The sequence below is a fragment of the Artemia franciscana genome, chromosome 18 (assembly GCF_032884065.1).
Source record: "Artemia franciscana chromosome 18, ASM3288406v1, whole genome shotgun sequence".
Classification (NCBI taxonomy): domain Eukaryota; kingdom Metazoa; phylum Arthropoda; class Branchiopoda; order Anostraca; family Artemiidae; genus Artemia; species Artemia franciscana.
Genome location: NC_088880.1, coordinates 5,898,967 through 5,926,144, shown reverse-complemented (window position 1 = coordinate 5,926,144; position 27,178 = coordinate 5,898,967). Strand labels below are relative to the sequence as shown.

The following is a 27,178-nucleotide window of genomic DNA, read 5'->3' as shown; positions in this document are numbered from 1 at the left end:
GTGTGTGTTGCCCCTACGGAACAACTGCTCATGTCAACAACAAATGCAGCAATGAGCAAGATATGTAGATGGCTTAAAATAAACCACCTATCAATTTTTTTTTATTTTCTCTCGATCTCCGAATGTTTACCCTTGGTTTACGGAAATGATTTCAGAGAGGGGAATTATTAAACGAACAAGACTTACCAAATACCTCGGAATCAATGTTGATGAAACCCTGTCATTTAAAGATCATGTGACGTCAGCTTCGGAAATATTGTGACGTAACTTAGGCATCATGGGCAAATTAAACCCCTCAAATGTTCTACAATTGTTATACTTTTCCCTGATTCACCCCTACATTTTGTATTGCTCATCGATTTGGCTTAGTGCTTTCCCTTCGATAGTTCCTCCAATCCGTGTGATCCAGAATAATGCTATCCGAGTTTTTTGTGGTGTTGGGAACCAGGAGTCTATGAGGTCTGTGTATAGAGAGCTAAATATAATGCCTGCATCTGCTGGACTACGTGATTTTTATACGTTGGTTTTTATATATAAGTATTACAGTAAGAGCCTTCCTGATTGTTTTAAAGGAATATTTTGTGAGAAGTCTGATGTTCACCACCACGTTACTCGGATACGAGTAAATACTGAGGTTCCTCGATTAGTTTCAAGTAGGTCTTCTTTTTCACTCAGTTACAGAGCTTCAAAACTTTGGAACAAACTAAATATAGATATTAAGGAAATAGGTAGCTTTGGCCAGTTTAAGTCTGATTTACGTGTGGAGTTGCTCGGTAGGTATACTTTTGAAACAGATTAAATAAAAAAATTTTCCATAGGCTATTCATTTGTAATATTTATGTAATCTTTTGTCTGTTATTTTTTGTTGTCATGTGGTCACGCAAGGTAATGTACTGTTTATGTTTTTAATGGTTGTTTGGTTTCGGTATATGGTCTCATTCTCCACATTCTCTCATTCTCCATATTCTCCTTTTTTTCCCTTGAATTTAGCACAGACTCGCAAGCTTCACTTATGATGTGCTATCGATTAAGAAATGTTTATTTCTAATAAAATTGTTCTAATACTATTATTGTGGAAAAATATTTTTGTTGTAATGAAAGATAATAAACGCACTAAGTTGATTGATGTCAAGGATTTTCCAAAAAAGAGTAAGCAAGTGTCTTAAAGCCTTTCTTATCGAAGTTTTATTTGGAATTATTAGGTTGTTTTTTAGCTTATATACATTAAACAGTAATGTGGCAACGAATTGTAAACAAAATGCGACTCGTGGTTATAGTAACCAGAATAAAAAAGTTTAACCAGAATAATATAAGAGTATACACTTGTAGAATTGGTTTTTCTTACAATTCTACAAATAAAAATTGTTAAGTTTGAAGTCAACGAAGTAACCACCCGAAGGAAATTCGCTCTATTTATGAAAAAAGGGAACACTATCCCAGCTATGCTTTTTGATTCGTCTAATCACCTCATTTTTAAGTTTATCCTAACTAATCTTCCACAATACAGTTTTCAAATTCATTCCATCGCTTTAGTCACTTATTGCTATATAAAGGAAATTAAGCGCAAGAGAAATTGTGTTAATCCTTAAGCAAATGTTATGCTACCAAATCGATACTAATCAATTTATACGACTAGTTGGCGCTACCAATCAATTTACAAGCATAAATGAATTAAGATTATCTATGACTTATGAAGTTTAAAATACTTAAAGTCAACTATAAGTCTACTATATTCAACCAAAGTCTATGGTCAACACGCACTCTTGAGATACTAATTGAACCGCAGCTCTATTATTGCATCTATGATCTCAAGCTGGTACGCCATCTATTATCATCATTTACTAAGTTTTACTCAATACTTTTAGCGAAGAATTAATTTATCAAATAATTAAGAATTAGGCCTATATTTGGAAATGGCAGATGATGGACCACACATGGAAGTTGACGAGGCTGAGGCCGAAGAGCATCAAGGGACAATAGCCAATAAGGAAAAGAAACGATTTGAAGTTAAAAAAGTAGGCAAAACTTTAATTTGTCAACCAATTTTTGACAATTGTATATATATATATATATATATCCTATCTTACTGACTGTTATAGGGGCTATTATTGTATAGGGGTCTGAAAGAGAGGTATTATCAGGTTGATTAAATACTTATATAGATAGTGTATTTACAGCACTGACAATTTCGTAAGGGTCATTATTAGTCTACACAGTCATTCTCTCCAAGTCATGCAACCAACTGTCTTCCAGGTTTACAGGTTGAGACATTCTTCAAAAAGCAATTCGGATTCGAATTTCTTGTTGCCTCTCAAAACTCCTCATGATGTTCAAATTGGCTTCTGATTTGGTTTGCTACATTTGTTTATTTAAATTTTAGGCTAAAAAAAACCCTCAAAATCCAATCAGGTGCTAGGAAGTTGAAGTTTGTTTTCATCAGTGGTAAAGATTCATAGAATAGTCATAAAATAGAGAATCATAGGAATAGAACCATTCATAAATTTGGTGGTTCCCAAGGGAATTGATTACAGTGACTCAAGTACTGAATAGCCTGTAAGAAAAATATAATAACCTATTAAATCTAAATCTGATTCAACTATAAGAAAAAACAAAGCCAAATCAAAGTGAAATGTTTGATTTAAGTGGGAAACCTCCCAGCCATTATGCTTAAAGGAGTTACCCTGGTTCCTCCCTTTTGAACAGCTATGGCTAAGAAGACCACAAACAAAAGCTATTCATTTTTTGGTAAAATTGGTGCAAACAGTATTACTTGCTTTCATATAAAGTAAATATACCACTTGATGCCTTTTTAAATGCTGTTTACAAATATAGGTAAAATTCTAGTTGATTGACTTCTTGCTATCTCAGAAAGGGTTTAGGTTAGGAAAATAAAACTTCCAGGGATGAATTTACAGATTAAAATATGTCCTGGGAAGGTATTATGAAGCAACTATCTCTAATCCTTCTCCCTCTAGAGGGCCCTGACATTTGATGACCTTTAAAAATATGTGTGTTACAAAAGTGAAATCTTGCAAAATAGATCTTCTGCTTAATTGAAGTAAAACAAAATTGTTTTCTGCTTCATAACTTTGCTCAATTTCATTTTATATAACTTTCAGGGATGGGTCTACAGGCTAAAGTATGTCCCAGAAAGGTATAATGAAGTACTTACCTCCACTCCTTCTCCCTAGAGGGTCCTGACCTTTACAAATATGTGTGTTATAAAAGTGAAAAATAGATCTTCTGCTTGAATGAAGTACAACAAAATTGTTTACAGCTTCATAACTTTGCTCAATTCCATTTTATAAGGTTTTAAAGATATGCAAATATATTTCCTAAATTTTGAAAAGAACACATTGATATGGCTCAAAATTCTACTCAAATAACAGGAATTACATTTTCAGAACTAAAGGCAGAGAAAAAGCAACTAGTAACTGAAAATTAAGGTAAAATGTTGTTTTGTCAAAATTTCAATAGGTATAGACCTGTCATGTAGGCAAATTTCAGGGCCCTGTAGAGGGAGAAGGAGCAAAGGTGGGTACTTTAAACTCCTTCCAAGGACATACTTTAGCCTGTAGACCCATCCCTGAAAGTTTCATTTTCCTAACCTAAACTCTTTCTGAGATAGCAAGAAGTCAATTAACTAGAATTTTACCCAAATATAATAATCACTTCTACTGCAAATTCAGATTTAAGCACTTTTTGACCTCTTAAAAATGACCTAAATATGGGGTATAAAAAATCTATAATAGCTTAGAAACAAATTTGGGCTATATATTTGCACATCAGGGGGGTGGGGGTAAAGTATAGCATATATTAAGGTCAACCTTTGAACAATTGTATAGACATCCAGGGGGTTAAAAGGGCATTTCTTCTTTAACTTAGGGAAAGGTAAGGATATAAAGTTGATATTTTCCTGGAAGTTAAGAAGCTGATTAGTCAGAAATCTAGAGATTGGCAACAGTACATAAAGAAGAGGAACCAGGAAACTCTGTCAATTTACAAGGCAGCATTAGAATCATGTAACACATTCTGTCAAAAACTGAAATCTGCTTACAAGGAAAAATTAGCTTCTGACATCAAGTCAAACCCAAAGTCTTTCTGGAGCCATGTCTCTGCTAGAAACCCAAATCATCATACTATTCCTGACCTTGTTGACCATGGTATATTGCACTCATCTCCAATAGATAAGGCTGACCTTCTAAATACACAATTTGTCTCTGTCTTCACCCAAAACTCAGGTACCTCCTCACAGATCCTCTATTGTAGGATGTGCTTTTTCCTATGCCTGATCAGTCAGTAAGTGAAGTAATGGTTTTCAATAGCCTTGGGAAGCTTGATGTACATAATTTAAAGGGACCAGACATTGTTCATCTGCATCTTCTTAAGGACTGAGCTCTCAGTAACCCCCTGTGCATGTTGCTCTGGTTATCTCTTCAAAATGGGAAACTACTGCATTATTGAAAAATATCTTATATAACCCCAATCCAAAAAAAAGGGTAAAGAGACTCTGCAGAAAATTACCATCCTATAAGCATCACTTCTGCAGTTGTTAAGGTGCTTGAGAGATTTGTTAACAAAGCTCTAATTGAACATCTTGAGGTCAATAACATCCTCTCCACATCATATTATGGATTCAGATCTAGTAGATCTGTGCACACTAACCTCATCCAAACATATGAATTAGTGACTCCATTGCTTGATAAGGGTCTTCCTGTTAACATGATTCTTCTTGATCTGTCCAAAGCATTCAACAAGGTTTGTCATGAATTCCTCATAATCAAACTGAAGGCTACAGGTGTCAATGAAGGGGTTGTACAGTGGATTATGGGCTTCCTCTCTGAAAGATCACAGATTGTCGAATTTTTGATTCACAAGGAACCACTCATTTCTCTTCTCCCACAACTCTATTAAGTGGTGTGCCCCAGGGCACTATTCTTGGGCCAACACTTTTCAACTTTTATGTCAACAACCCTTCTTTCAAATCTTATTACCCTTTATGCTGATAACTCAAAACTAATTGGAAAAGCAGCTACTCCCTCTGACCAACAATCAATTCAAACAGATCTTGACAGTCTAGGAAGATGGGCTAACATATGGCTCCTTGCTTTTAATGTTGGCAAATGCCATGTCATCCATTTTGGCAAACAGAACAAGCATCATAAGTATTTCCTTCAAGACAACTTGCTCTCTGCTGTTTCTTATGAAAGAGATCTTAGGGTTATTGTTGATCATCAATTAAAGTTTAGCAGCCATGCTAAGTCTGTTTCATCTTCTGCAAATAAATCCCTCAGTATCATAAAAAGAACCATCTCCAGCCAACACCCAAGAGTTTTTATGAAGTTATATAAGGTGCTTGTACAACCACATCTGGAGGTTGGAATGTCATTGGCAGCCCCTGTTTTTCAAAAAAGATAAGAAGTTGCTTGAGGATGTCCAGTGTTGTGCCACTAAGATGGTTAGCAGCATGAATAAATTTCCATATGAAGAAAGACTACATTGTTTGAAGCTGCCAACACTGACATACCAAAGAAAAAGGGGTGATATGATTTTAACCAAAAAATACCCTTCCTGGTCTCTTTGCACAGCCCTTGTATTCTGGCGCTAGAGGACATTCAGTGATGCTCCCCATGCAGCATTCTGCAAGTAGACATAGAAGTCATTTCTTCAGCCAAAGAGTCATCAACTGTCTGAGGAAACAGTATCTGCAACTTCAACCAACATGTTCATGTCCCACCTTGATAAGGAATGGCTCTGCCTGGAGTTTCTTTACAATTGGGAAGCTACAGAGTCCTCCACAAGAGTCTAGATCAACAACCTACACCAAACAAATTTGTTTCATCAGTGGAGCATCACAAGTATGGAAAATCCTTATACTACTCCAAGCTGCAATTTAGGGTTGAGGGGGATGATGGGCTAAATCAAAACTTACTATGTGCATACAGGTTGTCAAAAGGGTATATCTGCAATGTCTCAGGAATAGCTAAGGATATATAGTGTAAACTTTCAAAGATTCTAGAAGAGAATGTGCATCTAGATTGTCAGAAGGGTGTATCTGCAATATCTCAGGCACAGATAAGGGCATAAATTAACAGCTTAAGGGACCCAGCTCAAACTCCAAGGGAATGTTGGACAGAAAGAAAAGGTTGATTTTGATTTTGACTCAAGAACAAAACTACTATTAAAATTTGTTGCAAGTTTTGTCTGAAATACAAATAGTAAGCCACTATATTAGTTCATATGCAAAAGCCTAAACAGTAAAGATATTCCTGTTAGTAACCAATAACAAAAAAACAATGTCAATTAAAACAAAAAGAAACTATTTAAAAAGCTTCCTCCAATAAAACAAGCTTTCAAAGACATGTAAAGAGCTTCATTTTTTCAAAGATGACCAGGAATAAAGTCACATCATAATTCAAATTTAAAACAAAATTAGGTCACTGAATAAATAAAACCTATAATAAACAGAAATTACAGCAAATATTCAAATCGACCTTCAGACAATCATAAGTTACCATAAAAAGGAGTAGGGCATTTGCCCCATAGACCATCTGAAGTGCAAAGTATCATTTTTGCTCTACTGAAAGTAAAATGTCTTGTAAATTTTTTTTTTGTTGATAATGTTTACAAGTCCAAAATGCCCAAGGTTTATAAGAACAATATCATTGTATATTAAACAATCAGTCTAGTTTAAGTAGTTCTGTTCTGTAATCTTGATTGATATGATGATTTTCTTTCTCTTTTTCTTGTTGATATTACAACAAATAAGAAAAACATTTACATACAGATCAATCTAGTCCATCGAGCACATGTGCCAATCTTCTGATGCTCTGTCCTCTGTTTGGATTGCCTTTCACAGTTGGGGGAAAATCATCCAACAGAATAAAACACACTACTTAATATATTAAAGTTTCCAGTAAAACTTGAATCATGCTTTGGCCTTATGCTGGCTTATGGGGTACTAGTCCTACTCCTGTTTATAATATTTTGTGTTTGTTTTGAGTTATGTTTATTCCCTGATAGTGATGTTAGAGCTGTCCTGGCCAAGTGAATTTGTGTGCTGGATTCAGGATCCTTTGTCTGAGAGGATGAGGGTTCAAATCCTAGTGTAACCAATTATTTAGTTTGGGATGGTGGTCAGTGGCATGACTCTCTAAGCTCAGCCAGAGTCGAATCAGCTCTAAACGCATGCCTGGAGAAATCTGGGGAAGGTAAACAGGAAGGGTGAGGGAAAGAACAGGATGGTTGGCTCCCAACCCCCATTGTACTTCCTGGCTGAAGGGCCAAGAAACATAGATCAGCACTTCCAGTAGGAACTGTAAAATCTAATGCTTTATTCTTTACCTTTTACCTGATAGTGATTTCTGTTACTTCTGGCCTTCTTTTGATAAGTGTACCTCATCATTTTTATTTCATTAAAAAAAAAATCAAACCCAATATAAAGTAAGAAGGATATTGATCATGAGCCTCCAAGGCATTGTTGTTTAAGAAACAATGTGAAAGAAGTGTACCTTAAGAAGCACCCTTTCAGACAGATATAAGCTTTCTCCAAGGAATGGGAGGTGCATTTTTTTTTTATCTTGCAGGAGGTTCTGGAAGATGAATGACCATGAATACATATTCAGGACTCTGCAAACAATACCCAGCTTCAAACCATGCTTGCCAGTATTAAGAATCAGATAAAGAAGAAATTTCTTTTATAGTCAGTAAAGAAAAATTAAAGGCTCAGTTACTGTTTGGAATCCTTTAAATCAGTCAGTCAAAGTACTTCTAGTAAAACTTGACATTTTATCAAAAACTCCAATGCTTAGGGATTGGACTAATTTATTGTAATAGTACTTTAGAATGGCGAAACAAATGAAGCTTTGTATGTTTTGGCCCCAGACAGCTTGGTGCTGTAGTAATTTTATATACAATATATATATATATATATTTTTTTTCCCTTGAAAGTGTTTATCATTCAATTGTCTTGTATATATAAATATATTTTTATTAAATTTTTCAGTGGAGTGCTGTTGCATTATGGGCTTGGGGTAAGTGATCTATTTTTGTTTTATTTAATTTTTAATTGAGAGACAAAAGGGCCAGATAGACACTTAAGAGCCTAGACATGTCAATATCAAGCTAAATTTTTCACAGAAAAGATAATGTACAATATTTGTGGCAATTTAATTTAAATTTGTAAACCATGGTTACTCAATTAAGAAAATTTGTTTGGCTGAGCCAGTTAGCTGCATATTCAATGAGATTGTATGAGCTTAAACCTATATAGGGAGCAATTCCACCAATAGACTGAAACCCTTTGATCAGACCAAGACAATCATTCAAATTTAAATAAATCAGCATAAAAAAAAGAAAAAAGAGCATTACTCTATAACAAAATCTTAGCTTGACAGCTGGTGTAAAATTGAATAAATATTGCCTGTTTTACTTGTAAACTGTTTCTCTTCAGCCTTTTACAGCAAAATTTGTTTAATTCTCTTATAGAGAATAGATTGTTTCTAATTGAGGAGGATTTAGAAAGATTGAAGTTTTTCTATGTGGTCTAATTTATTAGTTGTAAGTTCAAATCTAACTGTTTTTACTGAACAATAAATGACAATGAAATACCCAGATGCAATTTTGTATATCTGTTTATTTACTAGTTCCTTTTTATGAGACTCACTATTGGTCATGAATCATTTCATAGTCCAGAAGATGCTGTTTTAAGGACTTTATTGTTAAATAGGCTAGTATAGACTATATTCAAGGTGTTTTCAAGTTTAAAGAGTCTAACTCTATCTTTTAGTATTAAACAATTTTTTCAGGAGTTGAGTAAAATGCTTAGAAATTTTTGTGCCAGTTAGCATTATCAGCATTGTTAGCTTTCACTAACAGAATTATTTCCTTGAATTACACCAAAAAACCAAAGGGACAACATGGATTTAGGAAGGAGATTTTCTTTGGGTTTTCTGATATTTTATTAACAATAAAAAACAAAAATGAAAAAAATGCCCCCCCCCCCTGAATTCGCAAAATTATCAAGGAGGAAACTCTCTTCATAACAAATTCTACAAAATAAGATGAAATGACTATAACAGAAAGAAGTAGCACAATTGGCTGGACTTTGCTACAAAACAGAAGAATAATCACTTGTTAACCAGTTTAATATTTCATTAGTGTATGAGGTATGCTTTTAGCTATCACAAACAGAATTGTTAACCTACAGAAATGCTTTACAAAGAACTTGGAAGACAATATGAATTGGGTATGAAATATAAAAATGGGAACTCTAAGAGTAAAAACAAATTCAAATAGTATTTCAAAACCTGTATAAAGATGAAATAGAAACAAAACTTCTTGTGAACCTTTTGTCACTAGGCTTTCACAAACAGAATTATTAACCTACAAAAATGTTTTAAGGTGGGAAATATAAAAATGGGAACTTTAAGAGTAGAGAAAATTAAAATAGTATTTCAAAGCTAGTATTAAGATGCAATAAAACAAAACTTCTTGTGAACCTTTTGTCACCAGGCTTTCACAAACATAATTATTAACCTACAAAAATATTTTACTAAGAACTTGGAAGACAATACGAATTGGGTGGGAAATATAAAATTGGAACTTTAAGAGTAAAGAAAATTCAAATAGTATTTCAAAGCTAGTATAAAGATGCAATAGTAACAAAACTTCTTGTGAACCTTTTGTCACTAGCAATAGGCTCGAGAGAGCCAGTCTGGATCCAGAGTAGGTTTTCAGCATGTACATTGTGTATTATCTTCCTTGCTTCTTGAAAACTTCTATGGGGAAAGAGTATCTATCTTTGTGCTCTAGAGAGTATCTGTAGAGTATCTCTATAGAGTATATAGAGTATCTATAGAGGCTTGAGAGAACCAGTTTGGATTTCAGTCCAGAGTAGGTTGTCAGCATGTACATTGTGTATTATCTTCCTTGCTTCTTGAAAACTTCTATGGGGAAAGAGTATCTATCTTTGTGCTCTAGAGAGTATCTGTAGAGTATCTCTATAGAGTATATAGAGTATCTATAGAGGCTTGAGAGAACCAGTTTGGATTTCAGTCCAGAGTAGGTTGTCAGCATGTACATTGTGTATTATCTTCCTTGCTTCTTGAAAACTTCTATGGGGAAAGAGCATCTATCTTTGTGCTTTAGAGAGTATCTGTAGAGTATCTCTATAGAGTATATAGAGTATCTATAGAGGCTTGAGAGAGCCAGTTTGGATTTCAGTCCAGAGTAGGTTGTCAGCATGTGCATTATGTATTAATTCAAATTTCAAATTCACTTTATTTAAAAAACATGCAACAGACAGAGCCAATTATTAGTTTTTGTTGTCATAAACACACGAAAATCAGTCAACAAGTCAAGATTAACATACACAAACTTATAATATATACAATTAACAACAATAATCCAGATTAAAAAGTTGACCCGGCATTAAACAACTTAACAAATGAGGGCACAAAACAAACTCATAACGAGCATGTGACACAGTCACAGGTTATCTTCTTTGCTTCTTGAAAACTTCTAAGGGAAAGAGTATCTATATTCAGGGGCGTCATTTGGACCAAATCTTGGGGTGGGCATGAACTCCAGCTTGGGCCTCCCCCCGAATCACTTCGTGTCGCGTAATCATCTAGGAAATGGGCATTTGACAGAACTCGAGAATTTTATTATGTATCTAACCTACTTTCAAAGTTTACAATGATCAATAGCATAATTACCCCAAGGGTCATCAAGTAATTACGCTCTTTGGTTAATAGGCGTGGAGTAATTTCAAATCAATTGGACAGAATGAACTATGTTGGGCATAATGGATTATTATGGCCGGCAAACGGCCCTTTGTGGTGGAAACTTGTGCCCCCCTGGAAAATCTGGGGTGGGCAACCCCCTGACCCCCCCCCCCCCAAATGGCGCCTCTGTCTATATTTGTGCTTTAGATCTATCAAAAGCTTTTAATAGTGTATGTCATAGTCAGCTTTTTTTCTACTTTTCATGGTTGTGGTGGTCATTTTTCGATTATAATGCTTCTTTGTTACTGTTGTTCTAATTTTTTTCTTTGGTTTAAATCAGCACCAGCTACTATTATTAAATTGGGAAAAGGTCCAAGTCAAGACGGAGTTTCATCTCCAACCCTATTTAAAATATATATTTCAGGAGTTCTGGCAAAGATATTGGCTAGGCTACCTATATCTCTGGTTTGTCTGATGTATTATTTTTTGCCTATGCTAATGACCTGCTTCTTATAAGCTGCTGCACTAAAGCTGATCTATCTAATATTGTTTCTCATGTTGCCATTCTTTTTTTTGGATTATAACCTTTATCTTAACATAGATAAATGGAAATTTCTTTCTTTTAAAGAAAATTCTAATTCTCCCCTTTGTTGTAGTGGCTTTACTATCCTTTTGTAGATTCTCTTCAATGGCTTAGTATTTCTATTACTAACAGTCTTGCGCCAGCACACAGTCCCAGATATTAATAAGAAAATTCAACTAGGATATGCTAATATTGTTGCCAATAGATGCAAGTATAATAAACCTGCAGTGGCCAAGTTCTACTCAAGTTCCTGTGACCATTCAATTCTTTTGCTTCTGGAATTTTTCCTCTTCTTAAGAGAAAATAATTAAAAAGAATCTGGATTAGTTATTTTAGACTTTTTAAATTTTTGTTGTTTCTTCCTTCTTGGACAAAACAAAAAACGGCGTCTTACTAACAAATTTCTTGTTCCTGATATTACAGTAAAATTGGAAATTCTACACAGAAAACTTTTAAATTTTGCTTGTATCCCTATTTCTCCACACCACCGCCTTATCAGGTTTTTTCAGTCATAAGTTGTTTTTATTTTTTGTTTTTTTCAGTCTTAAGCTTTGGGCTGTTCAACCATCTTAGCTACTTTTTTTCGTAAATAGTCTCATTTTCTGGTTTTTCTGTGTCTTGAATGTTTTTTATTTACTTTATTTACTCTGCTCTTTTAACTTTTTTAAGTTTTCACTTATGCAGTGTATTTTCTTCTCTTTTTTTCCTCCATAAGTGTCATCTTTGTATATAAATTTAGGTTAAAAATTAATTATTATTATTATTTTTAAGCCAAGTAATTACCAACTTTTAACCAGAGACAACTTTTCTATGATTCTTCAGTAAAAAGTGGGTCCTATTTAATTAATTTTCATCTGTGATGCATTTTCATAAACCACTAATATGATTCATTGTGTTTTGTTTATTAATAAGCCACAACTATGATTCAGAAAATTCTATATATATATATATATATATATATATATATATATATATATATATATATATATATATATATATATATATATATACAATAATAAAATGACGTTAAATCAACTGTATAGATTTAGTTTCGTGAATATGATACTTGCTTTTTATTCTCTTCTCTGCATGGTACCACCTGGAAAGCGCCGCCTGGGGTGGTCTGTATTTTCTACTTACGTCACTGGTCTTGGTTGTGTATCAGGGTAATAAGAATGTCCTCATTGCTGGATATTTGCATGAAATAATTTTATAATTGGTTTCGTGAATAATTCTTACATAATAATTTAGTTTCGTGAATATTATACTCTATTTTTATTCTCTTCTCTGTATAACACCCCCTGGAAAGTGCCACTTAGGATGGTCTGCACTTTCTACTTACGTCACTGATCTTGGTTGCAAATCAGGTCATCATTGCTGGATATTTGCATAATTTAATTATGCACACAATACAAAATCAATTCCAGAGTCAGAGAAATGTCAGAAAGGGAAACACCTGGAGAGACAAATAACCTTGCCTTTTTGAAACCTAATCAATTTCAAAAAGATCCAGTCAAAAAGTTTCATTTGATCGGCTCTCTTAGGGGCGCAGCGTGGGTTTTTGAGTTTTTTTGGGGGAAGGGGGATATGAAGAATGTGTGAACAATATCGTCCAGTGTGCCAACGAATGTTGACACGTGAGCTGAAAACATAAAATCAATTCAAAGGTGTTCGTGCCCTGCAGTGACACCTTGGAACTTTGGGAGGGGCGCCTCCTGAACTGCGCTCCTGGGGATAAGGAACCTCAATTTGAGGTCCTTCGTTTTGCTTTTGTAGATATTTAGATTAAAATATGCTCTATCTATTGCAGGCACTGTTTGAGAATTGGTCAGTAATAATAAACAACAACAGTTTGATAATTTGAATAAGCATTGCAAAGAAATCCAAGAAAAGTAGGATTTTTGGAGTATGTGGCGCACCCCCCCCCCTTATATCGCCTGCCCACGTGTCTCATCTATTGGTGTTTCACATATTCCAGTAGCCTAGGAGTTACGAAAAGTTTTAATCTGGTCGTACAATTCGAGGTTTGAAGGGTTGAACTACTATATGGAAGTTTTTTTTATTGGAAAAAGTGGAGAATTGAAATTTATTGAAAACACGTTTTTTTGTGATAAAAACGTATAAACTGATTAAAAAAAATTCAATTGTAAATATTTGAATGATTGTCAGCACCCGTAAAAACATTCTAACATTGTCAGGATTCTAAGAACATATTGATAATATAACTGTAAAACTCTTTTCTTTGTGAAATGTTCTTTTTCTTTGGTGTACAAAGTATCTCTACAATTTTTTTTTTCTACAACATATGTGTGTCTATTGTGTTGAGTTTTGGTTAATATAGTTCAGTTATTTATTAATCTGAATGGGTATATAAAATATGTAAGTATTATCTTTGACATAATCTGATTTGTCAAGCATCTGTTAGGAATCTGGTTTCAAAGCGTAAAAAATTTGAAGATAACACTATTAATATAAATATCAAAATCTGTATTTTCACTCCACCTAAATCAATCAATCTCCCTTCCCCCATGAACAAGAAGTCAAGTGAGAAATTTTATAAGTATAGAAGTTGTTAGGATGATTTTAGTCCAGAGATGACGTATGCTGAAGCCTCTAGAAAGAGAGCCTCCTCCCAATTAATCAACAATGAGATTCCTAAGGCCATGTATTTTAGTATTTTTATGTATTTATGCATTTAGTATTTTAGAATCAAGAGGATCCTAGGACTAAAGTTGTTTTAAAATTATTTGTTAGTTTATGCTTCATTGTTAACTGTTTTTGTAGATATTGTTGTTGACAACTGCGCCATCTGTCGAAATCACATCATGGATCTTTGTATAGAATGCCAGGCTAATCAAGCTTCGGCCACTAGTGAAGAATGCACTGTAGCTTGGGGTGTCTGTAATGTGAGTTTTTGAGGGCTATTTCTCTTTCTCCCTCTATTTTCTTTCTCTTTCTATCTCTCTTTAGCTGCATAATTTCCTACAGATGATGAAGCATTAGCAGTAAAAGGTTTGAACAGCTAATCCTCATTTGTAGGATGATCCCTTGTAGGATGTATATACCCAGAAATGGTTTACCAAGATATCTTGGTAACAATTGTAAAACCTATCCAATGGTTTACCAAGTATCTATGGTAAACCATAGAATAGAAAATATTGGTGTAAGCCTAGATAGCTACCTGGACATAAGGAAACATGTTCAAAAAGCAATTCTTACTTCAAAATATGCAGGATGTCTTACACTTTTATTTTTTGTCAAATTTCTGAAAAAAACAACTGTTCAAAAGTATCTTTTCAGTTTTGAAAGTCGTAACGAAATAAATGCTATCTACGAAATTTGTTTGTAGATGGCACTGCGTCTGGCCGTTTTTGTTAAATGAAACGCCAGTCATTTAATTTGACATTTAACATGAATGTCAATTAAATGTCTGTTAGGGTAGCTTCATGCAAAATATGTTAACTATTATTATTCTACATATTATGAAGTAAGAATGGTTTTCTTAACATGTTTCCTTATGTCCAGGTAGCTATCTAGGCAAAACCAAATATCAATCACGAAACAATGTTGGTGGTCCCTTTACTCTCTAATTATTGACATCAATTCAGTAATTTATTTACTCCTATCTTGAATGTCAATTAATCGGTGAAATTTTAGACTAATCTGCTGTCAACCCAGACAAGCTATAAATTAGGACTATCCAATAAAAGGTATTCATGAGGAAGGCATTAATTAAGGTAACATCTTAACAACAGGGAGCAAGGAGCCGAAAAGAGAGTTCCTCAATTTATTTTTGTCACTTGGGGTAGTATAATCCAAGAAAACCTTGTATAAACGTGTCTTGTATGTCATAAGCTCACTTCTTAAAATATGACAGGTGAAAAAAGAATGTCAAAAGAGGTTTCTAATGCATGGAGTCCTTGACAGTGTCTTCGAGGTCGTTGACATTAGTCCGTGTCTCATATGTCGTAAGCTCACCTCTGAAAACATGACAGGTGGAAAAAGAATGTCGAAAGAGGTTTCTAATGTGAGATGGAGTCCTTGACAGTGTCCTTGAGGTCCTTGACTTGTGTCCGTGTCTCATATCTCGTAAGCTCACCTATGAAAACATGACAGGTGGAAAAAGAATGTCGAAAGAGGTTTCTAATGTGAGATGGAGTCCTTGACAGTGTCCTTGAGGTCCTTGACTTGTGTCCGTGTCTCATATTTCGTAAGCTCACCTCTGAAAACATGACAGGTGGAAAAAGAATGTCGAAAGAGGTTTCTAATGTAAGATGGAGTCTTTGACAGTGTCCTTGAGGTCCTTGACTTGTGTCCGTGTCTCATATCTCGTAACATCACCTCTGAAAACATGACAGGTGAAAAAAGAATGTCAAAAGAGGTTTCTAATGGGAGATGGAGTCCTTGACAGTGTCAGTCCGTGCTTTGTATGTCGTAAGCTCGCCTCTGACAAACGTGACAGGTGAAAAAAAAAACATCAAAAACATGTACTTTTTAACTGTAGAAGTTTGTCATTGGCAAGAGATAATGTATCCCTTTCCGTTTACTAGATGGAATCCTAAAGATTGATGTGAGTTATTAATCCTGACTCCTGAATAATGATGCCAGAAGAAGAGTACCGAATTTGAAACACAGTCATTAAAGTTATTTATTTAGTATAGACAATGACAGTGGTCATTGATGGTAATTAAAGTCATATATTTGGTATTAATAGTGACAATGGTTGTTGATGGTCATTAAAGTTATATACTTGGTAGTGACAGTGACAGTGGTCATTGATGATAATTGAAGTCATATAATTAGTATTAATAGTGACGGTGGTTGTTGATGGTCATTAAAGTTATATGCTTGGTATTGACAATGACAGTGGTCATTGATGGTAATTAAAGTCATATTTTTGGTATTAATAGTGACAGTGGTTGTTGATGGTCATTAAAGTTGTATGCTTGGCAGTAACAGTGACAGTAGTCATTGATGGTCATTAAAGTCACATACTTGGTATTAGCAGTGAGAGCGGTCTTTGATGGTCATTAAAGTTATATGCTTGGTATTAATAGTTACAATGGTTGTTGATGGTCATTAAAGTTATATACTTGGTATTAACAGTGACAGTTGCCTTTGATGGTCATTAAATTTATATACTTGGTAGTAACCGTGACATTGGTCATTGATGGTCATTAAAGTCATATACTTGGTATTAACAGTGACAGCGGTCTTTGATGGTCATTAAAGTTACATACTTGGTATTAGTAGTGACAGTGGTCATTGATGGTCATTAAAGTGATATACTTGGTATTGACAGTGACAGTGGTGATTGATAGTCATTAAAGTCATATACTTTGTATTAACTGTGACAGTTGCCTTTGATGGTCATTAAATTTATATACATGGTAGTAACCATGACATTGGTCATTGATGGTCATTAAAGTCATATACTTGGTATTAACAGTGACAGCGGTCTTTGATGGTCATTAAAGTTACATACTTGGTATTAGTAGTGACAGTGGTTGTTGATGGTCATTAAAGTTATATACTTGGTAGTGACAGTGACAGTGGTGATTGATAGTCATTAAAGTCATATACTTTGTATTAACTGTGACAGTTGCCTTTGATGGTCATTAAAGTTATATACTTGGTATTAGTAGTGACAGTGGTCATTGATGGTCATTAAAGTGATATACTTGGTATTAACAGTGACAGCGGTCTTTGATGGTCATTAAAGTTACATACTTGGTATTAGTAGTGACAGTGGTTGTTGATGGTCATTAAAGCTATATACTTGGTAGTGACAGTGACAGTGGTGATTGATAGTCATTAAAGTCATATACTTTGTATTAACTGTGACAGTTGCCTTTGATGGTCATTAAAGTTATATACTTGGTATCAACAGTGACAGTGGTCATTGATGATCATTAAAGTCATATACTTGGTATTAACAGTGACAGCGGTCTTTGATGGTCATTACAGTTACATACTTGGTATTAGTAGTGACAGTGGTTGTTGATGGTCATTAAAGCTATATACTTGGTAGTGACAGTGACAGTGGTGATTGATAGTCATTAAAGTCATATACTTTGTATTAACTGTGACAGTTGCCTTTGATGGTCATTAAAGTTATATACTTGGTAGTAACCATGACATTGGTCATTGATGGTCATTAAAGTCATATACTTGGTATTAACAGTGACAGCGGTCTTTGATGGTCATTAAAGTTACATACTTGGTATTAGTAGTGACAGTGGTTGTTGATGGTCATTAAAGCTATATACTTGGTAGTGACAGTGACAGTGGTGATTGATAGTCATTAGAGTCATATACTTTGTATTAACTGTGACAGTTGCCTTTGATGGTAATTAAAGTTATATACTTGGTATCAACAGTGACAGTGGTCATTGATAGTGTTATAACCTGCATTCCAAAAGAGAGTTTAAGAGAGAAAAAATGGGTTTAATTTAAACAAAGCAGTGACAGGGGTACTAAAACATACTAAAAACAAAAGCAGCAACAAAACATAAATTAACAAATAAAAAAACTCCGAATATTTTGTCTCCAAATCCGGGAGCCTTTATCAACGAAAAAAGAGAGAAAAAAAACTTATCATCTAAATAATAAGACAAAGAACAACTCAAACAAAATAGAAAAAAAGGATAAAAAGACAAAACAAATAAATAAAACTTAGATATTGATAAAACTTCCGAAGTACGGCAACAACTGTAATCACAGATAAGACACCAAAATCTTAAGATAGTTTTCGTCTATAAGACCAGATTGACAAATTGGACATTTCAAGATCCAGTTGGAGTTGAGTTGCGTTTGCGTTGGAATTGAGTTCCAGTTGAGTTGCGTTTGAAAGCACTTATTTGAAGCCTGTTGCAATTAATAATTTACTTTTTGTGCTTCAAAGCTCAATGTGCTTCAGTTCATCCTCTTATACATAGAAAATCCTTGATGTTAACGTATTATTAATTTAAAAAACTTTCCACAGGACACGTTTTTCAAAGAGAAGTAAAGAGCTCCATTAAGCCAAGAATGAGCAAAAATAAAGTAAAAAATCTTCCAAGCATAAAACTACCACAAATCACTATCAATAAATAAACGAAACTTAAAACGAGCATAAATTACAATAAATAGCCAAGTAAAACTCAAAAAACGAGCAAAAATTACCATGAGTAGGGCTGATAACCTCTATGGCTTCTCAAGACCAGAACACAATTTGCACTTTACTGAAAAAAACAAAACAAACAAAAACGAAACAAACAAATGACCGTGGATTGTCAGTTAAATTGACATATACTGACATTTCTTCATTAAGGTTTTGATAATTTTTCATTTATGAAAGTAAGAAAACATTTCAAGCGTATTTTGTTTTCAGTAAACCGCAAATTTATTCGGCTATTTATTGTAATGTCTGTTCGTTTTGAATTTCATTTATTTATTGATAGTGGTTTGTGGTGGTTTTACGCTTGGAAGATTATTTGACTTTATTTTTAATCATTCGTGGCTTAATGGAGCTCTTTACTTTTCTTTGAAAAATTGTCTTGTGAAAGTTTTTTTTTAAATTTAACTTCTGTTTGTTTTGACATTGTTTTTTTCATTGACATTGTCTTTTTCATTGAAAAATACTTTATATATCTTTTCAGTTTTCTTCTATAAGAATCCATAGTATGGGTTGCTTTTTGAATTTTGGATAAACTTTTCCAAAAATTTTAATCCTGACACAAACAATATTTTTGAATTTTATTTATAGCTTCTGAAGTCGACCTCAAAAATGAAACTTAACATCAATCCCAAAAGTTTCTATCTATGTTCTTTGACAACCTGGATGTACTTATACTCTTTTTATTAATTTGAAGTGTAAGAATAGAAGTAGTAATAGAAGTATCCCCAAAAGTTTCAACTTAATACCCCCAGAGGCTCTTTTGATTTATTTTTAGAGCAATATTTAGTTTTGAAGTATAATGGGTCAGTTGCATAATTGTGCGGGTTGACGTGCCTAATATCCCTAAAGACATAGTTGCTGGACCGTTCTACTATGCTGAACAAAATGGCTCTCTCAAAATTTTTAGTGGATGCGCTTAGAAAATGAATGGGCTTGAGATAAGGGGTGCTTGCCTTCAATATGTTGTTATTCTTAAAAAGGGCACAAGATACTCGCTCTGTAATTGGAGTGCAAGGGGGAGGACTTGCAAGGGGGTATATTAACCCCCCTTGATATATCTAGTAAAAATATTTTAAACAAGTAAAAACAAAGTACAAACATTTTAAATATGTTTTATTTTCAGTAAAGTGCAAATTGTGTTCTGGTCTTGAGAAGGTAGGGGGTTTCTTAGCTCTACTCATGTTCATTTTGATGGTTTTGACTTGGTTATTTATTGTATGATCCAAATAAACAAAATACATTTAAAATGTTTTAACTTTTTTAACTTTAATAAATTAAAAATTATTAAAACTTTAAGGAATATATATCAGTATATGCATACTAAACTGACAATTCACAGCCATTTTTTCAGTAAAGTAGGTCTGGTCTTGAGAAGGTATGGGGGTTGTCAAAGACATAATTTCCAGACCTTTCAACTACACTGAACGAAATGGCTATCTCAAAAATTTGATGACGTGTGTTTTGGGAAATGATGGGCGTGGGGGGGACTTGTCGCCCTTCAATCACTTTTGACTAATAAAAAGTGCACTAGCCTTTTGAATTTCCAATCGAACGAGCCTTTTCCGAATTTTCTATGACAGCAAATGGCCATTTCAAAATTTCTATCAGATGCATTACGGGCAAAATGAGGTTTGGAGGGGTGGGGACTATAAAATGTATTGATCTCATTACAAGAAAAGGTAGAATAAATTTCAAATGCCGTAATATTCCAACAATCCTTCCATCTCATAGTAGATACACGCTCTAAATAAGTATATTCTTCAATGGGTAGTCTACTAAGTTCAGGTAGTGACTGGCCAGTACGAGTGAAAATCATGTACTTGGTTTTTGACATATTAACAGATAATTTATTTGCATTAACTAGACTGTGTGATTCAAAATCTAGACTGTTAACTCGACAGTAATTCAGGACAGTTTTGTTGGAAATCTGGAAAGCACGATTTTCGATGAGGGTTTTCCTGGCTCTTGGGTCTTGTCCAGGGGAAGGGTTATTGGGTACCCCCCCCTGAAATTTTCGTTTGACTTGTAAAAAAGTAATAAAAATGCATATAAAGAAATTGATGTGCTTTGTAAAGCCTCTTTATAACCTCCCCTCTACCCCTCCACCCCCTCCTCCACAACCCCGAAGAAAAATCCTGGATACGCGTATCTGTAAATTTTGCTGCTACACAGTTTTCTATTCAACAATCCGTCTTTACAAATCTCTTTGGCTTAGTGATAATTACGAATCTTGTTTCAAGAGTAGTTTTACTGTGAATTGGTGTTTATGGTCTGTTATTTTGTTATATTACTTTTGGTTGGTGTTATTGAACTATATTGATTTTGTTTGGTATATATTGAATTATATTATTTTTCTTTTCAGCATGCTTTTCACTTTCATTGTATATCAAGATGGTTGAAAACACGTCAAGTTTGTCCTTTAGATAATCGTGAGTGGGAGTTCCAAAAGTAAGTTCCTTTGCAAAACCACTTTCAAGTATAAAGGAGGTAATCATGTTTATGACAGCTATGATGAGCAAAGTACATAGCTATGGCTCAATATCAATGTAAAGATAACAAAATGTTTTAGAGTAGGGGGCTATATCAAAGCTAATTTGTATTTATAATGATAATTAGGAAGTAGATTTCATTACCTGGGCAGTGTTATAATTAAGGATCGAGGTTATGGAGCCATGGAAGGTAGAGACAAAAGCACTCAACTTACGAACTTAATTTAACTTTCCCTCAACTTAAGAAACTGAAGTTGAGCAGTAAGATCCAACTAAGCTGAAACAAGATATCTGACATTTGGTGAAACCGAATTGGCATTGACGAAATGATTATTGCTATTGGATCACTTGAGCAGGCCCGACATAGAAAATGTCGGGCCTAAAGGTGTTTGCTCAACTTCGGAATGCATAGGATCACAAAAATTAGCTGCTTGTCCAGTACAACGTATACTTTTCACACTATAGGCTAATCATATAAGACCCTCTGCTACTTTATGTATTCTTACGGGGCTGAATTTAGTACGAAAAGTTACACTTAACGTGATGCAGCTAAGCACATAGCATAGAAAATTGTTTACGTAGTGTGAAAGCTGCCTAAGGTTACATCTTGGTATGTTTTATGTGTTTCTTGAAGCTAGATTAGTTACAGCCCTAACCTAAGTTACAGCCCGTTACAGCCCTAACCTAACCTAGTTACAACCCGATTGGTGTTGCTATAGTGCTTGGGCCAAGCAGGACGTAGAAAATAAGTTTGCAATAGCACGAAGTATTTTTGTTTAACTTGGGAACAACTGTGTGAACATAGACCCGTCTGGGGCTACACGGAAAACAGGTCGTCCTCGTCTGGGTTGGGAGGATGTCATAAATAAAGATTTAAATGAAATGGGAACTTCCTGGGAGGGTGTAAAGAGGGAGGCCTTAAATAGATTAGGTTGGAGGAGGAGCGTGAGTAGCGGTGTTGGCCTCAGGCGGCTTGGTGCTGCAGTGAGTTATTAGTAGTAGTAGTAGTAGTAAGGTCAAATATTATGGTGTTTGAGGCATTTAGATACAGCAGAACCAAATTGTTATCGGCCTAATTGTTTTTGCTAGGTTACCTGAGTAGAGAAGACATAGAAATTAGGCTAGCAAAAGCACTTACGTTTTTTTTGCTTTTCTTAGGAACATGTGAATATTCTGAATCAGGGAAATAAGTTAGAAGCTGTGAATATTCTCAATCAGGGAAATAAGTTAAAAAAAAATAGCTGTTAATAGGACCTTTTACTGTGTTTTGCTACGATTTTATAGAAAATATGAAGAAAATACGTTTGTCTATGATTAGGACAACAAAACGATCCAAGCAAAGTGGAATCTCAGGGCATTTAAGGTTGCTGTGATGAGTTCCCAGATATAGTATGACGAGTAGCCGAGTAACCAGATATAGTGTGATGAGTAGTCGAGTAGCCAAATGTAGTGTGACGTGTAGCCGAGTAGCCAAATCTAGTGTGACGAGTAGCCGAGTAGCCAAATATAGTGTGACGAGTAGCCGAGTAGCCAAATCTAGTGTGACGAGTAGCCGAATAGCCAAACCTAGTGTGACGTGTAGCCGAGTAGCCAAATCTAGTGTGACGAGTAGCCGAGTAGCCAAATATAGTGTGACGAGTAGCCGAGTAGCCAAATATGGTGGAGACGTTAATAGAGAATTAAGAGCAAGATTTGCTAGTCATTATTTATGTGCTAATGCTCCCTGCAGTTCTTACTTTTTCTTCTTAAAAATTGTTTTCTATTTATAATTTCACAATTTTTTTTTTCTGTCATTCATTGTTGATAAAATCTTACAAAAATTAAAATAAATTTATATTTGGTATGATGTGAATGCGTTTTGAGATGCTTGGTTTTGTCTTTTTCTTAATTATCTTTTTTTTTCATTGTTAATTTTTTTGTCATATGCAATGACGTTTTTGCCACTACTGCACCCCTGGACTGTTATATTTAATTATGTTTATTAAACATGTCATCATCCAGTAACATAAATTGGGTATAAACCCTGGCTTAAGATTAACCTAAATCACAATCGAAGATGTGCTCTACCCTCCATTGTCTAATCCAGTGCTAATAGGCAAATAAGGAGAAGGCAGTGTATGGAGTTGAACACCCCCTTGATCAAGTTTTTTACTTCTCGGACTGGTCTTTAGTATCTACCGCCTCTTTTTTCTTCGATATTTTCCTTTGTTATATTATTTTATTCGCGCTGAAGAAGAGAGGCGGTTGTTCTCTCGAAATATTCGCTTTCTGCGTTTCTTCAGTGTTTTCTTTTGGCCTTTAAAAACTCTATTTTTGAGTTTCCTTTCTTTAGGTTAGGCAGGCTTATTTCTGTTTTTCTCATTTGAAAAAAATAGGAGAAACAACCGAAAGTGCATTTTATGGGAATATGCTATCAATTCAAATTTATAAAAAGTAATTAGGTATAAAAATGAGCATTTAAATGAACTCTTAAAAAGCTATCTTTTGTTACAGTAGCCTTCTAGTATCTGCTAGTCAGTAGTTGATTTATAAAGCCCTGTCTTCATTATGGCTTTTTCTTTCTTTATGTTAACCCGTAGGCTAGACTACAGCATACTATAATAATAATGGTAAAAAAACTAACACCAAGCATAAAAAAACGTAGTGTAAACTCTTATGTAAGGATTGAAAGAACATTGCCCCCTAATACAAAATCGAAGTCACCCTGTCCTTCCTCCATCCCGTCATACACTGCCCTTGAAAGTTTAAGCTCGATCCCCAACTTATGAGACTAAACAGAACTGCCTTAACAAAACTTTAACTTTGGAAATTCTCATCAGCGATCACTCCGAACGAGCTGTCGAATGTTTGTCCAATCGTACGTGTAAAATAGTCTAATATCGATTTGCTGGTCCAAAAGTGAATTTTTTCGTCCGGAAAAAAAATATATTGTAAAAAAGACTAATGTAGGGATCGAAACCGGAATCCCAACGAGGGTATTCTAATGCTTTACCATCAGAACTTGTCATTCTTGATAAAATATCAAGATATATGAGGTTCTCATAAACTGATTGTTGTTCCGATACTATCAGTTATATAAACTTATAGAGCGACAAGCCCTTGGCTTTCTCATATGTTGAATAAAGTAAATATAGTTGATAATTAATCAGTATGTCCTATGAAAATGCCCGTTAAAAGTATTCTTAGTAATAGCTTATCTTCTAAAATAGTTTTACAGAAAGAATTGTATTGTACCATAGTTATATAGTTATTTATAGCCCTAGTTGTATGTGCTATGCCGTAGCACATATAACTAGCTGTGTTCGTGATGCCGTGGTTATATAGCCTTAATTATATGCGTTATGCCATAGTTATGTAGCCTTAATTATATACCTGATGCCATAGTTATGTATATAACCCTAGTTATGTTCGTGACGCCATAGCCTTAATTATATGCGTGATGCCATAGTTATATAGCCTTAATTATATTCCCTAGTTATGTTCGTGACGCCATAGTTGTATAGCCTTAATTATATGTGTAATGCCATAGTAATATAGCCTTAATTATATGTGTGATGCCATAGTTATATAGCCTTAATTATATGCGTGATGCCATAGTTAAATAGCCTTAATTATATGCGTGATGCCATAGTTATATAGTTGTATATAACCCTAGTTATGTTCGTGACGCCATAGTTATATAGCCTTAATTATATGTGTGATGCCATAGTTATACAGCTTTAATTATAAGCGGGAAGCCATAGTTATATAGTTATTTATAGCCCTAGTCATACGTGCTGTGCCATAGTTATATAGCCCTAACTATATGCGTGATGCCACAGTTATATAGTTGTATATAGCCCTAGTTATGCGTTATGTTACCATAGTTATAGGTCCTTGAAAGTAAATGAGACTTTTGGCTGGATGAGCTTGGCACTTTTTCATTAGTGCCGGATTCAAAAATTGATATAGGACTCATGTTAATATTTTTTCTCTTATTCTTTTCACGGTTTTTCATCTTCTTTAATTCTTTTTTGTAAACAAATCTACTTTTAACTTGCTGTTTTTTACTTTTAGGTATGGTCACTAATACATTAGACGAAGAATAATGCCTACTTTTGTTCCGATGCTTCTTTTTTTATTGTAAGTCTTCTAAAAATAAAATATATTAAGTGTCATACAAGTCCACAATTTCTTTCTTTAGGGAGAATTTTTCTGAAGGGCCGCCACATTGAAGTGCATCCAATTGCATTGACTCTAACCATTCTTGGAAGTTTTCCAAGTCTGGCTCTGCAGTGTTATATTTAATTCCTGAAAAATCGTTCACTGTCGTTTTCTTATATTTCTTCTCAAAGTTGGACTGAGGTTCATATGTTTTCTTAACAGGTCGAAACCTTGTGTTCTCTATAACATCGGGATAAAGATATTTAATTTTTTCGCAATTATCGGATGAATAATCTTCTTTAAATCGTAAGCCACGAGCGCGGTCTGGCATGTAAATATCTTCACTACCGCGGCGGGTCACTAATCGATATCGATCGACACCCCGTTTACGGTATTCCTCAGTAATTAAAGAGTCTATACTTGTCTTTGAGAGGATGGACGCTTCACTGAACTCTGACGCGTTGCTTGTGCGTCTTTTTAAGACGCCTAGTTTTAAGGGTATACTTCTATGATCACTCTCAGTCAATGATGCCCGCATTTCTCTCAGAGTCGATTCGAAAGCTGTCGGCTTCTCCTCCGACTCAGTTTTGATCTCGTCACTTTCTTTGTTTTCAGATGACTTCTGAGATGGACTTAATATAGTGGTGGTCACTTTTTCACTTTCATCAATAAAAATGAATTGTTTGGTTGCAGGTTGGGGTGCTTCAGCCTCCTCCTTTTGCTCATGATTTATTTTTTTACTTTCTCTCACTGAACAGATTCCACAGGATATCAAAGAAAGTAGTAATAAAACAGCTATGCAAAGTAATATAAGACCACTCATACCTCTAAAGGCAGAATAATTCAAAATGCTATCACGTGAGTCTATTGTAATCGTAACATTTGCTGAGGCTTTCCCCCCTCGATTAACTGCATAGCACGAATAAGTCCCAAGATCTTGAAATGTTACCTTTTTTATGAACAGTTCACTTGTTTTTTCATTAGTGCCGGCTTCAAATATCGACATACGACTCATGTTATTAATTTCTCTCTTATTCTTTCCACCTTTTTTCATCTTCTTTGCTTCTTTTTTGTAAATAATTGGTGGCTCTGTCTCTCCTTCAACTGAGTACATCCTCCTCCTGGGGTTGATTAATATCTCTACCCCATTATGCATCCAAATAATAGAAGCTGGTGGGTTAGCCTCCGCTTGACATTCTAATTTTATATTTTCACCCATAAACACTTCTTTCGAAGGAGATATTAATGACACAACAGGCTCGCATGCCAGTTCTTCTATAGGTGTTCTTTGCCAATAGCGTCCTTTTAGCCTAGACGGTGTAAAGCACTGGCTAGGGACTGGTGTAAAGATTTTATTTATTTCCACAAAAGTTTTTATAGCTCGTATTGCGCATGTGCACTGCCAAGGGTTGTGGTGCAGCTCCATTCTGCGTAAGCTTCGTAGACTAGATAGTGTACTGGCGTGAATACCTTCTAATAAATTCCCATCTAATTTTATCCATTCAACCAATTCAAGTCCATAAAATCCTCTTGGGCCAATGTATTTGATCTGTGCCTCGCTTAATTCCAATCTAATTAGCTGTGATACAGCCGCGAAGGCGTTATTCTCTACTATTAACATTGGATTTCCTGACAAAATTAATTCACGTAACTGCGGAGTTGTATCAAATACATTTGAAGGTATTGAGGCCAATAAATTGTGACTTAAATTTATTTCGTACAACCGGGGTAGTCCACTAAAAGCATGTGTGTCAATATTTCTTATACTACACCTTCTTAAAGTAATTGTCTCAACATTTGATAGGTTTCGGAGGTGAAATGTGTATGGCTCCAAATTTGCTAAAGGGTTGCCACTTAAATCTAATGTCATTGTTAAGCTAGGTAATTCATCGGGGAATGAAATAAATCCAGCATTAATGCACTTAACGTTAACTCCACCCTTGAGGCCCTTTGTACATGAGCAACCCCAGTTGCAACTAACACCACTTCTTATAAATATAAAAAACTTCGTTATAAATAAAATGTACTTCATTGTATCACTTCGCGTAAGAAACTAAATTTCTGTCATGAATTTAAG

The 27,178-nt window shown here is 34.6% G+C and overlaps 2 protein-coding genes across 2 annotated transcripts; one reads left to right on the top strand and one right to left on the bottom strand.

Moving 5' to 3' along the window:
* The first annotated feature begins 1,843 nt into the window (after nt 1-1,843).
* LOC136038535 (RING-box protein 1A-like) lies at nt 1,844-25,120 on the top strand. Its single transcript, XM_065721645.1, has 5 exons — nt 1,844-2,015; nt 8,006-8,033; nt 14,095-14,216; nt 20,832-20,917; nt 25,015-25,120. The coding sequence occupies exons 1-5, from the start codon at nt 1,914-1,916 to the stop codon at nt 25,025-25,027; spliced, it is 351 nt and encodes a 116-aa protein (XP_065577717.1). The 5' UTR covers nt 1,844-1,913; the 3' UTR covers nt 25,028-25,120.
* LOC136038534 (amphoterin-induced protein 1-like) lies at nt 25,054-27,178 on the bottom strand. The gene has a single exon (XM_065721644.1). It carries the CDS (start codon nt 27,131-27,133, stop codon nt 25,106-25,108), a length of 2,028 nt encoding a protein of 675 aa, XP_065577716.1. The 5' UTR covers nt 27,134-27,178; the 3' UTR covers nt 25,054-25,105.